This window comes from Glarea lozoyensis (assembly GCF_000409485.1).
Source record: "Glarea lozoyensis ATCC 20868 chromosome Unknown GLAREA10, whole genome shotgun sequence".
Lineage (NCBI taxonomy): Eukaryota > Fungi > Ascomycota > Leotiomycetes > Helotiales > Helotiaceae > Glarea > Glarea lozoyensis.
In genome coordinates this window covers 1,430,750-1,442,053 of record NW_007360984.1, presented here as the reverse complement: position 1 = coordinate 1,442,053, position 11,304 = coordinate 1,430,750, and the positions used below count along the sequence as shown (strand labels likewise).

General features: G+C 48.3%; 2 protein-coding genes across 2 annotated transcripts; one reads left to right on the top strand and one right to left on the bottom strand.

Annotated features, from left to right (window-relative positions):
- Window positions 1-41: 41 nt before the first annotated feature.
- GLAREA_05503 (Metalloproteases (zincins), catalytic) lies at window positions 42-608 on the bottom strand (the record flags this gene model as incomplete). Its single annotated transcript, XM_008078792.1, has 1 exon — window positions 42-608. The coding sequence occupies one exon, from the start codon at window positions 606-608 to the stop codon at window positions 42-44; it is 567 nt and encodes a 188-aa protein (XP_008076983.1).
- Window positions 609-8,964: 8,356 nt separating this feature from the next.
- GLAREA_05502 (C2H2 and C2HC zinc finger) lies at window positions 8,965-11,255 on the top strand (the record flags this gene model as incomplete). Its single annotated transcript, XM_008078791.1, has 2 exons — window positions 8,965-9,871; window positions 9,943-11,255. 2 exons carry the CDS (start codon window positions 8,965-8,967, stop codon window positions 11,253-11,255), a joined length of 2,220 nt encoding a protein of 739 aa, XP_008076982.1.
- Window positions 11,256-11,304: the final 49 nt, after the last annotated feature.

The following is an 11,304-nucleotide window of genomic DNA, read 5'->3' as shown; positions in this document are numbered from 1 at the left end:
AAATTGTCTATCTGTATTTTCTCGCTGTCATCTTGATCTCTTTACCTGGCAATCTGTTCTCCTAGTGTCTTATCAGTGAAAAAATCCGGACAGAAAATGACATTTTGATAGAGTAACTCGTGTTGTCCATCCTTTCGTTCTGTCTGCCAGGTGGCTGCTTGAGTCTGTCCAGTGCAATCCTTCCTCTTATCGTTACACCGAAATATGAAATATGTGTGATCCTTTGGCTCTCCTCTGAACAGCTTTCCAAGTTGATTAAAGGCATGGGTAATAGCCTCAGCTCTTTCCTCAGCCTTGGGATCACCCTGTACGTTCCAATCATCACCGAACCACTGTGTATACGGCAAGTTATAGTCGTAGCCGCTAACGATATTAGTTGCTGCATCTGCAAGTAATTTTGCCTCATCCCAAGCGAACTCGATTGTTGGCTTCTCTTCATCAGTGCATGCAACGTCTATATACGTTCTCGGGGAAACGTTAGGCATTTCTTTCATCTCATCCTCTGAAAACCCAGGAATTTGTCGCCGCTGAATCGTAGGCGTGCGTGAGAAAGAAAGTGCCGCAGCGAGACCGAGCCAAATGGATACTAACAAGGATAAGAGGCGCATGGTATTTATCAAAGGTGGTTATTACGTTATCAGGAAGCATTAGGAGAATAATGAGTTACAAATCTATGGGAGAGCTGTGTCAATAAGTACATATACATCCTAATTTGTGAACATATTTTCTTGACATGTTAACAGGTCTGGAAATAGTTAAACATAAGAGGTTGGTCGTGTTGATAACTGGAAATACACATAATGTAGTACTAAGCGAGCGGCCATTTGTGAATTCACCTAAATAGAACCGATTAAGATGGCCGGAAAACCCAAACTACAAACTACACTCGATCTGACCTAAATCGATTGCTTCGGATGATGGGTTGAGATAACCTTTTCTGGAGGCTGATAAAAATACTGCTGGGCGGCTTGTATACAGTTTGCATATCGACGCTAGATCGGGCAGAAGAGAACCAACAGCTCATATCTCGAAGTTACAAATTCAATCAATTCAATTGGTCACAGTACCATGCTTTTCATCGGATTACAACCTTCAAGAAAGTTTCCAAAGCTGTGGTTCTCAATCTGTCTTGGGACTTTGGATGGTTAATGCGCTGCGCCGCAACCTCGAAGGCTTGACTGGTTGACGGTAACCATGGATTTCTCCAAAACCAACCACATTTGTTTATGGCTTTAAACAAACCTTTCCAGCATTTATGCATGAGGGGGGCAGTAAGCCATCTTATCAACTGGGAAAGCGATCAGTATCTATCATTTGTTTTTTGCAAGCAAACAACATCTGTGCAGTAACATTTATCGCGTATCGTTGCTGGTACTGTCAGTTATTCGTGACTTATTGTTTTAGTCCCATCTGATACTGACCATTCGCTAATTAACTCATTCCTTAAAAAGCAAAAACTAATTTGAGTGATAAGTTTGGCTCCTTTACCCCTCAATCAACACCTGTGACTCTACAATTGCACCTCGATAGCCTATTCACGAGGATGTTGTGGCAATCTATACTAACTAACCTGAAAAATCACATTACTGACTGGTTGATATCGCCAGCACCACTGGACCTCGACCCGCAAGTAATTCAGCCAGCGAATCGCAAATTATACAGCAATCTTGTTGCAAACGTTTGCTCTGACCTCTTAGAAGGTCTACTAAAGAACGTTGGGCAACGGGGCAAACTCTCTATCGTCCGATTCTTGTCTCAGGCCTCGAACCTCGCGCTCGCCAACAAATCGACGACAACCAGAACGGTGGAACGATAATGAGTGGATCATGGCTTGCCATGCGGCCACCCGTGGATCAGTGATTGACTTCCCCGCTGCGCCTTTCCTAAAACATGTCAAAATCGCTTGTGGAGGCCGCATTGGGAAACGCCTTGGTGCAGTGCGGTGCTAGTAATTGGCTGAAGAGACTAACGGGTACTCCGTAAGGAAAAAAAGGAAAACTTCCCTTGGAAATATCAGGGATTTGTGCATGTGTTTCGGATTAGCGCAGACACATCACAATCTTTGAAAGCAGGGGAAAGGGGATTTGAACCCAGAAAAGATGAGAGGGCCAAAGGCGCAGAATGCATCGCGCCCAAGCGCGGGGAAAGATCATGTCGAAGACAGTCAGACGGAGATCTAGCAGAGCCGCACGGAGGAAGCTCTCTTTTTCAAAATTTCTTCGACGAGCAAACCAATCCTTCTTCCTGGCCTCTCGTGGATCGCAACCATTCCCATCTCGAAAGGTAATTTGGAATACAGTACCTAGGTAGTCCTCCAAAGTCTAAACTTCGTAAGTCCTACCCACTTACGGGATTAACCCACCTCCCTGTCTTAACTTTGGCAAGTGGCAGCACGTATGAAACATTATACTAGCCCAGCCAGCAGTCGCCGACCTCGAACTCTCCCAGAAATACACATCTTTTGAGTTGCATTGCATATTCACAGCACGTTATCGATCCAGCACATGCTGTTACCGCGACACAGCATGGACTCACCCGACAATTCATTTGGAGCAATATTCCGCGTAGTGGCTATTATTGGACAGATCCCACACCTCCATCACCTTCCTCATTTCCATTTGGTCGCCAGCATCAGAGATGCGGGGAGATCCGCCAGTCGCCAAAAAAGCAGAACAAGCATTTCATCAATATTGTCGGCATACCCTGCGCTGCTCCTGGCACTGATGGACATTGCAGTTGTGTGATGATCGTCGTGGGGTGACCCGTCTCCGTCCTTGCAATCTGATCCATCATCAACCTGGCCAATAATCGGAGACTCATCGCGACTTCTTGACTGCAGGAACCTTTTGATTAAGGCACCTCGATAAACACCAAAAGAAATCCATGTCGGTAGACTTGGACCACGATCCTTCGGACATTTAAACAAACTTTGTGAGGACATTAAGAACAATATTCCAGGATACAGATCACAAGTTGATGCCAAAAATAAATATCGTTAGCAGCGGTGCGATGTTGCTCCGTTTGGAGCCCATGTTGTGATGGTTCCGACACGAGGTTGCAGGGTAAAAAGATGGTCCAAGCATGGCACGGTTAAAGTCGTCCATTCGACTGGGACATGCAAACTTTGGCCCCATGTGTTGGCAAATGAAGTCGGCCAATATTGAAGCATGCTGCAGGATTGATAACTATTGCCATGCGAACAGAAGGCTCTGGGCACACCATCGCGAGGAAGACAAAATCGGTACTTGGATTTCTGCTCGCGGAGAGTGGAAAGGCGATGAAAAAGGAGGTCCACCCGGCTAATCTTGGTACGCAAAAGTACCTTCTTCCTTTGCGCCATTACAGAATGAGGTTTCGTATGACCTTCAAGAGATATGAGAATGTCACGTTATCATGGATGTCAGTCAGACCGCCTCAGGATTCCGGGAATCTGGGCCGCAGGATTTGCGCAACTGACGGAGGCAACGGGGAAATTGTAACCTCGAGGTTATTTTGCCTTTCTCCTCCGGTACTTTATCTCATGACTATAGTTGGCACGTCACGTCCTTCCTCCTTTCGCAGAACACGCAGATGAACAGCTAATTCTTGCCCTCAAGCATCAAGTAGTAGCCTCCAGGTCATTCATCGCTACCATCAATAATCCCTCGAGACGATCACATTATATTGCTGATTATTGCAAACACCATACTTGTTTCGTATGTCCATGGGCACACATTCCTTTTCGGGAAACAGGTGAAAATTGATGATTTCTTTTCTGTTACCATGTAGACCTATGTGGTCAGATCAAACGGTCTTATTCATGGCTTCCATGGTCGGCTAAATGCAAACCATTTGGAAACATTCTTGCATGCCACAACGAACGCGACATACAATGGTACACCAGGGTTGAAGGAAACTTCTCATTTCGTATACAATTTCCATCCAAGTCGTTTTGTGAGGTCGAAGTGGCGGGTATCTTGAAGCAGAACAAAGGCTTCACATGTTGAAACGTTACACCTTTTATTGTCCGCTCTTCTGCAATATACCGTTTCCTGACATAGACCGGATGTACTGCGGACTCTCTTGATATATAACAGCCGTTGGACTCACCGTCGCTTGTCTGCTTAGGTATGATTCATCCACCTCATTTGCAGACCTCTATGCAGTCATCAACAGTCCACGATCAGACATTGTCATACTCTGCCCTACGAAGATCTCCAGCCAGCCATTGGCTGCGCTACGGGTGAGAAAAGCATTTGGCGGTGACCCTTCCGCCAAGCCTGGAACCATCATCTCTCCACAGGACAGAAATCGGTTCTGTAACATGGCGGCGAGACCGAGACCAAGGCTACTAAGGAAAAGCCCATTGGTTCGGTAAATTGGACTCGGATCTCCACCCTAAGCCTTACAGTCTGAAGCCCAAAGAGGGGAAAGATGCGCCATTTCTAGTGCTGAGCCACAGCAGGTGCTGCAACCATTCGGGCTTCGTTACCACAGGAAATATCTACAGCACCCGTTTAAGCCACAGCCATATCGTCCCCTTGATGTGGGCTTGGAACTGAATAAGCAAAGACCTTTTAAGGTTTGTCACGCCATTTTGAGTTCTGATCACTTACGGCAGGTTTCCAGTCCTCTGGTTTAGGGGCTGATTCCGGACCATTTGCGTGTCATCTTTTAGACTGGTACATCGTAGAAGGTCATCGTGGAACAACACCGTTTGTTCGTGAATTACCCTTTCGCTATTTTTCAGTAGGGATGATGGATAACCTAACCGGTGGTTCGTGGAGCCCTTCCGGCTGTCAAAACGTGCTCTAAATTACTGTGCTTCTCGCTTCTCGCATTTTGGTTCAACCCCTCATCCTCACCCTCACACTTCCCCACTGTCCATCACATGAGCCGCAACTTAGTCTGTGCAAGCAAAGTAGTCTCCCACGAAATGATACAATTCCTCAGGGCAGATCACCTGTGAGAGGCAGGGAGACGGTCGATTGACTAGGAAGGCCTGGGTAATCACTCCTAGAACAGCCGCTAGGATTTTGGGCTCAGGGACCGACGTGCTTCATCGCTTACGCCCACGAAGGAACAACAATCGAGCGTCAACTCAAACTCCAAACATATTGAATCAGCACTCTATCAGATGCTCCATTGGAAATTCCGACGTCAAGTGCCGTCTTTTAAGACCTGCTGCACGCGATCGTGCAAGAGTCTCCGAGAATAGAACATGTTACCGCATCCTGCTGTTTGAGGCAGTTGGCGGGCCATTCAATCGACAGGAAGCCCACGTTTCCCTACAAGCTTCTTACGCCAATTTCGGGCACAGCAATATTGTGCTCAGGGGGTCTGGGCCAATTGTGGGAGCTCTCTCGACCATAAGGCTGAGGTAAAGAGCTGCTCATATCCGACATCGTGCAGCAAGTCCAGGATTCGCATACTTTAGTTTGGACGAAATGGGAGGAAAATCTACGACAGGCGAAACATTGCACAGATTCCGCACATGATCACCCAATCAATCCTTCGAGGGTTATGGATAGCATGAAGAATTATTCCTTCGGCCCCCAACCGGGTGATGGAGAGGAGCAGGAGAAAGGGGCAAGCCTTCGAGTGTTCGGTTGGCGGACGTTGTGCAAGTTCATGATTCACAAGAGTCTCCTATTCTTCCGTTCGACTACCGCTGCCCAAATCCACCACCACGTCGAGTGTCTTAGATAACGCTTAGATACAGAGTCTGCCTCGTCAAAGCATCTCGATGGGTGTTGCCGTTCCCGCTCCGTCTGATAGAGTGATTCGGACCTCTGAATGGCTCAACGAAGAAATTTGTTGTCCATAGGCGAGCGACTCGGAGCATGGATGAAATGACTTCGATGACCTGCCACGATATCTAAACCCGCTTCACGAAAATGATCAATCATGACGCAGCTGCTTCAAAGCTTATCACAATGAATTGAGCAAATGAGAAAGTCGTCATTCAACAAGATGCGTCGCAGTATGGGGATGATGACTGACTTTTGCTGGCAATATCGCGGTCACAGCCACTTTGCGCAGTCCTTGCATCGTGAACTCTCCAACACATGTGCCGATTGTGGAGGCTAGTAACCCAAGCTATTTATGGACGTCACGGAAGCTATCCCTCTTCGAGCGATGCCAGCCACAACAACACCCAAACCGATATCGTGCGTTGGCGTGCACTTGTAACCCTGCCGTAAAGTAGCCAATGGATGAGAGTGTATACCGGAAACTCAATATTCCACGCTGTGTGTGTGTCCACCGGGGACTTGGTGGTGGTGGTACAGAGTTTGAACGTGGGGAAAGCTTCGTAACTTTTCCCTATATCGTGCTGGATTCGTGCACCTCAAATGAGGCTATCGCTATCGTCCACCGAGTTCCCTCTCACGAAATTATTAACCTTAATACATACAAAACTAATGTCTAGGTTGTCACCTAGCTTTGAAGAACCAAGGGTGCTCTATCCTCGGGAAACTTCAACGTGGTTCAATGACTTTGTCCTACCTTCGTGTTTGGTCGAATCGGATTCTTTCGATGCCTTTGTATCTTGAAGCCTGTGGACGACAATACAGTAGCGCTCAGATTGGCAATCTCTCGCTACAGTGAAGAGGTTGACGATCATTCCTTCCGTCAGGATTATTGAGCAGATCATTGTGATCGCTGTTCATCATTGAACATGACCAAGAATACACGGTGAAGAATGATTATTGTCCCGTCTCCGGATACTTGACGTTTCCTTCATGATCTGCTCCTTGGGGGTGGAGTCGCAGATCTCATTTACCTCGATTGAGCAGTAGGAGATCCGTACTGCTGGCTAGTGGGCGGGGAAATTTTAGAGTTACTGTTCGGCCCTGGTCTCTTCGCTTCGCTGTTCCTTTCTAAGACAATTCGCCCGTACTAGATCGGCGACTAATGAACCGCGACCCATGATTGTATTTATCGAAAAGTTACACCAGGAACCTCAATTGACCCCTCCCGTTAGAGCCTCACAAAGCCAGACATTTACTGATCTGTACCACGTACGATTGCGAGTGGTACTGGTCGCAAGCAGTCTCGACTCTGCCGACGGATTTGAAGCATTTGTGATCCAAGGTTTGTTTTTGTGATCACAGAGCGGGACCAACTTGTACTCGACCACCGTTCTAGAGTCTATCACAAATCGTCCCATGAACGGTTCGAATGTCTGTTCCTGCTCGCTGCCTGGATGCACGATACCGTCAGTATGGAGACACAGGTACAAGCTCTAATCTTGACCCAAAGGATGATGTGTAGCAGGAAAGCGGCACTCAAAAACGTTTACACTCGCGTGGGGATCCAGTAGACTCAACGGTTCTCTCCACATAGAATGGGGTCAAATGTTGCTGCCTTTGCTTTCTGAGACAGACTTGGCTTTTGCGACGTCTTCGTAGGCCATCGCATCACCATGTTCTGTGGTGTAAGGTGTTGAGCTCACCGAAAAGCACACAAACTGACAGTCATGGCACGGCTCCGCCTTTCTGACCGACTCTGACGGACGTCGCGGTATCAAATCACTTTGTTGATGCACGTCGGCCCCTGCCAGCGATCCCTGTGGGAAGCATTTTGGAGAGTTCTGAGCCAGGCAAATCTTGGATGGACGTCCCAAGCGGATAGGGCTGGGTCCGCCCACCATACCAGCCATACATCACCACTGCAGGCTCCACAGAAGCTTCACGGTGAGAGGAAGATGTCGCCAGCAACACGAGATGCGGTCACTTGCGATAACAGGCCATGCGGTTTGGCAGCCACGGCGAGATGGGCAAGCTGGAGAGTCGTGTTGTTATGCGATGGCATTTATCCAGACTGTCTAGAGCAACCACACGTAAGCACGATTGCGAAGACGAATTTTCATCGAAGCGGGCGAGACTAATCGAGAGAGCGCGAACACTAACTGGAAGAGCATTGTTTTGTCGAGAAAGTCACCCGCGACTCGGCGTGCAGACTAACTAAAGAATTAAAGGCTGCCCAGGTGCACTCGAAGCAGCCACAGAAGGAGCAGCACTGCGAGTGACACGAACGAAGGGGCTATTCTAGCCTCTTTAAGGGGCATCCAAAATCACCGGCCGAATCCAGCGAGTCCTGACAGATGAGTGGAACTCCGCTCGTGCTTAGCAAGGGCTTCTTTTCGTTTAGGTTCCAATCGACCACCAGCACCAGTCCTGGAGTCAACCACTTTCTTACCCCATGTGCACGCCGGTCCAAGCCTGGTTCAAGAGGCGCTGGCTGACCATCGCCCATGATATCCCGCATCCTGGTTCGAACTCGGTTCCCCTGTCCTGGCTGGTCCCTGCTCTCGCGCTCCCTGTCAACTGTCTCCTGTTCCCTGCTCTCTTGCCGACTGCGCATTCTGGGTGCACTCCCCTACGACGCGTCTACGACCGTCTCCCTGCCGTGATGGACCATGGACCAATATTATTTTATATCCCGGCCAGTGCCCCCAATTCGAAAAAAAGGCCTCATCCTATTCCACCACCCAATACTCTCCTCCCAGTGGCCCTGAGCATACATATCAGAGCCTTTCCCGGATCAACAAGACCCCTTGGCCAGAACCAGGTATCGATCAGCGTCTAGTTGTCTGACCGCATTGCACTTAATCTTATATCTCGACAAACCGTACCTCTTTTGCCGACCTCATATCTCCCAGTCCGAACTTATATATCATCAAGGACTCGCGTCTATCTCTGTCTCAGATCACAGTAGATCAACACCCACTTTCAAGGCCGACCATCCCCAGGCTTGACACTGCCAACCACGACGACGATCGTTACCAACCAACTATACAAACCAACACCGTCCACACCTCAAATCAAGGTCATCCTTCGTTGACCGTCCCCAGACATCGTGGAGTAAATGAATATAAGGTACGGGTCCAACTTGGTCGGCCCTTAAACTCAATCCTAATAAACTTAGGCAATAGTGGCTCCAAATTCGACCACTGCCACCCTCACATACACCTCTAGCAACATGGTTTCCCTCGCAACACATACCTACAATATGTTAAATCAAATGAGCGAAAACGAAGAACACGACTTTCCTCTTTACCCAGATCCACAAGCGATGTTCTCACCGCCAGCATTCCCATTCTCTGCTCAGAACTTCAATGTTGATAATGGTTCTCCGTATACCTACACGAATACGCAAGATGGATTTCCGGTCACCAGCAACTACCAAAGCACAGCAATGTATTCAACCGAAGCGCCACCATACCTAGAATCACCAGATCTACGAGGAGCTCCTTCAAGTTACTCGACGGCATCGGGTCCTTCGGCTTCGCCATCAGCAGTAGGCTCGCCTCACTCAATCCATAACGGCGTAGTTCCAAGTCACGAATGGGCGACACAAGGACTCGGTCTCAATCCTTCCATCGTCGGATATGACAATTACACACATGGCAACGAATACACATTCGCTCCTTCAGGTATGGAAGAATTCGATTTGAGTTTCAACCCCGCCAAACCAAATGGCTTTGTTGGTGAGTGTCAGAATATCTCTAGAACTGTATCTTATCAGCGTGGTTCGGTGTCTTCAAACTCTGCCCCTCTTTCTTTGTCTACTATTGCATCTTCTCCAGCGACTCCCTCGGTGGTTGAGAGTGGAATGCCAAAGCAAGAGGTTTCGACGAACGCGGGTTTTGTAGATGAGTGTTTCAAATCACCTGTGTCTGCATTTTCAAGGTCTCCTTCGTCTTCGCGACGGCCGTCGCAAATATTCAATCCATCTCATTTCGCCTCAAGCTCCGCTGGTCGGGGTCCAGCAGCTCTCTGCTCTCCTGTCTCTTCTAGCTCACGATCGTTCTCTCCGAAACCAATCTATCAATCACATTTCTTTTCTCAGTCAAGTGGAAACTTTGTACCTCCTCTTGAATCATCTTGTCGGTTTCCTTCCAGTTCTAATAGAGCATACTCATTCGTGTCTGGTTCTTTGACTAACATTCTGCTCTAGATCCTTCAATCTTACATCCTCAGTATGCAACGCGTCCAACATCAGTCATCCAATCCAGTGACACGTGCAAACCACCAACATATCCAGCATCACCTGCACTTTCCCAGATGTCCCGAAGCCCTCAACCACACCGAGCCCATACCCAATCCCCATATATGAATGCCCACTACGGTTATCCTTATCCACCACCTCGCCAACGATCTCCAGGTTCAAGACAATCATGTAGCAGCCAAGATGGTAATTACAGTGGCGAGGAATCCAAAGAGAAGGGAAGATGCACATATCCTGAGTGTGGCAAGGTATTCAAGGACTTGAAGGCGCACATGTTGACCCACCAAAACGAACGTCCAGAGAAATGTCCAATCCAGACTTGCGATTACCACGTGAAGGGCTTCGCAAGAAAATACGACAAAAACCGACACACATTGACGCATTACAAAGGCACAATGGTTTGTGGTTTCTGTCCTGGATCCGGATCAGCGGCTGAAAAGTCGTTTAACCGCGCCGATGTCTTCAAGAGACATCTCACTTCCGTACACGCGGTTGAACAGACTCCACCCAATAGTCGCAAGAAGACTTCCGGCGGTCTCAACAGCGGCAAGAAACTTTCTGGATACGCACCCGATGCTACTGGCAAATGCTCCACCTGTTCCGCCACATTCAACAATGCTCAAGACTTTTATGAGCATCTCGACGATTGCGTTCTCCGCATTGTTCAACAAGAAGAACCTTCAGAGGCCATCAACGCTGCAAGACTTGCTGAAGTCGAGCAGGATCACGACGTTCACACCACTCTCACAAGCCATCAACTACCAACCACCACCATGTATTCCGCAGGAGAAGAGGACACCGAAGAAGATTACGACGATGAGAATGATGATGATTTCACCCTTCGTTCAAAGTCCCGAAAGTCGCGCGGGAATCGCAACCCAGCGAATGGTGTGCAAAAGTCCCGAGGAATGACACATTCCAAAGGTGGACATACTTTGAATACCAAAGGCCGCAAGAAGCGCAAGGACTACCCATCATCATGGGGCTGCCCAACTTCCCAGATGAAGTTGAAGAAGCGTGTTCTCTGCGTATTTGACGGACCTCGTCGTCTCTGGAAAGACGACATGATGCTCGATACCGACTATGAAGTCCGTCTGAAGCTCCGCGACGAAAAGGCATATGTCACCGACCTTGACGTCCAGACAATGAACAGAGCCGAGGCTTTTCACGATGCCACGGAAGAAGAGAAAGGTCCCTGGATCGCCGACGATCTCACCGGTTTGGACCTCGAGAAGTTGATGGAGGTCAAGCACGAGTCATAAACGTCTCTCTACCTCGCATCATCTGATGATATTTACGTGTTTATGATTA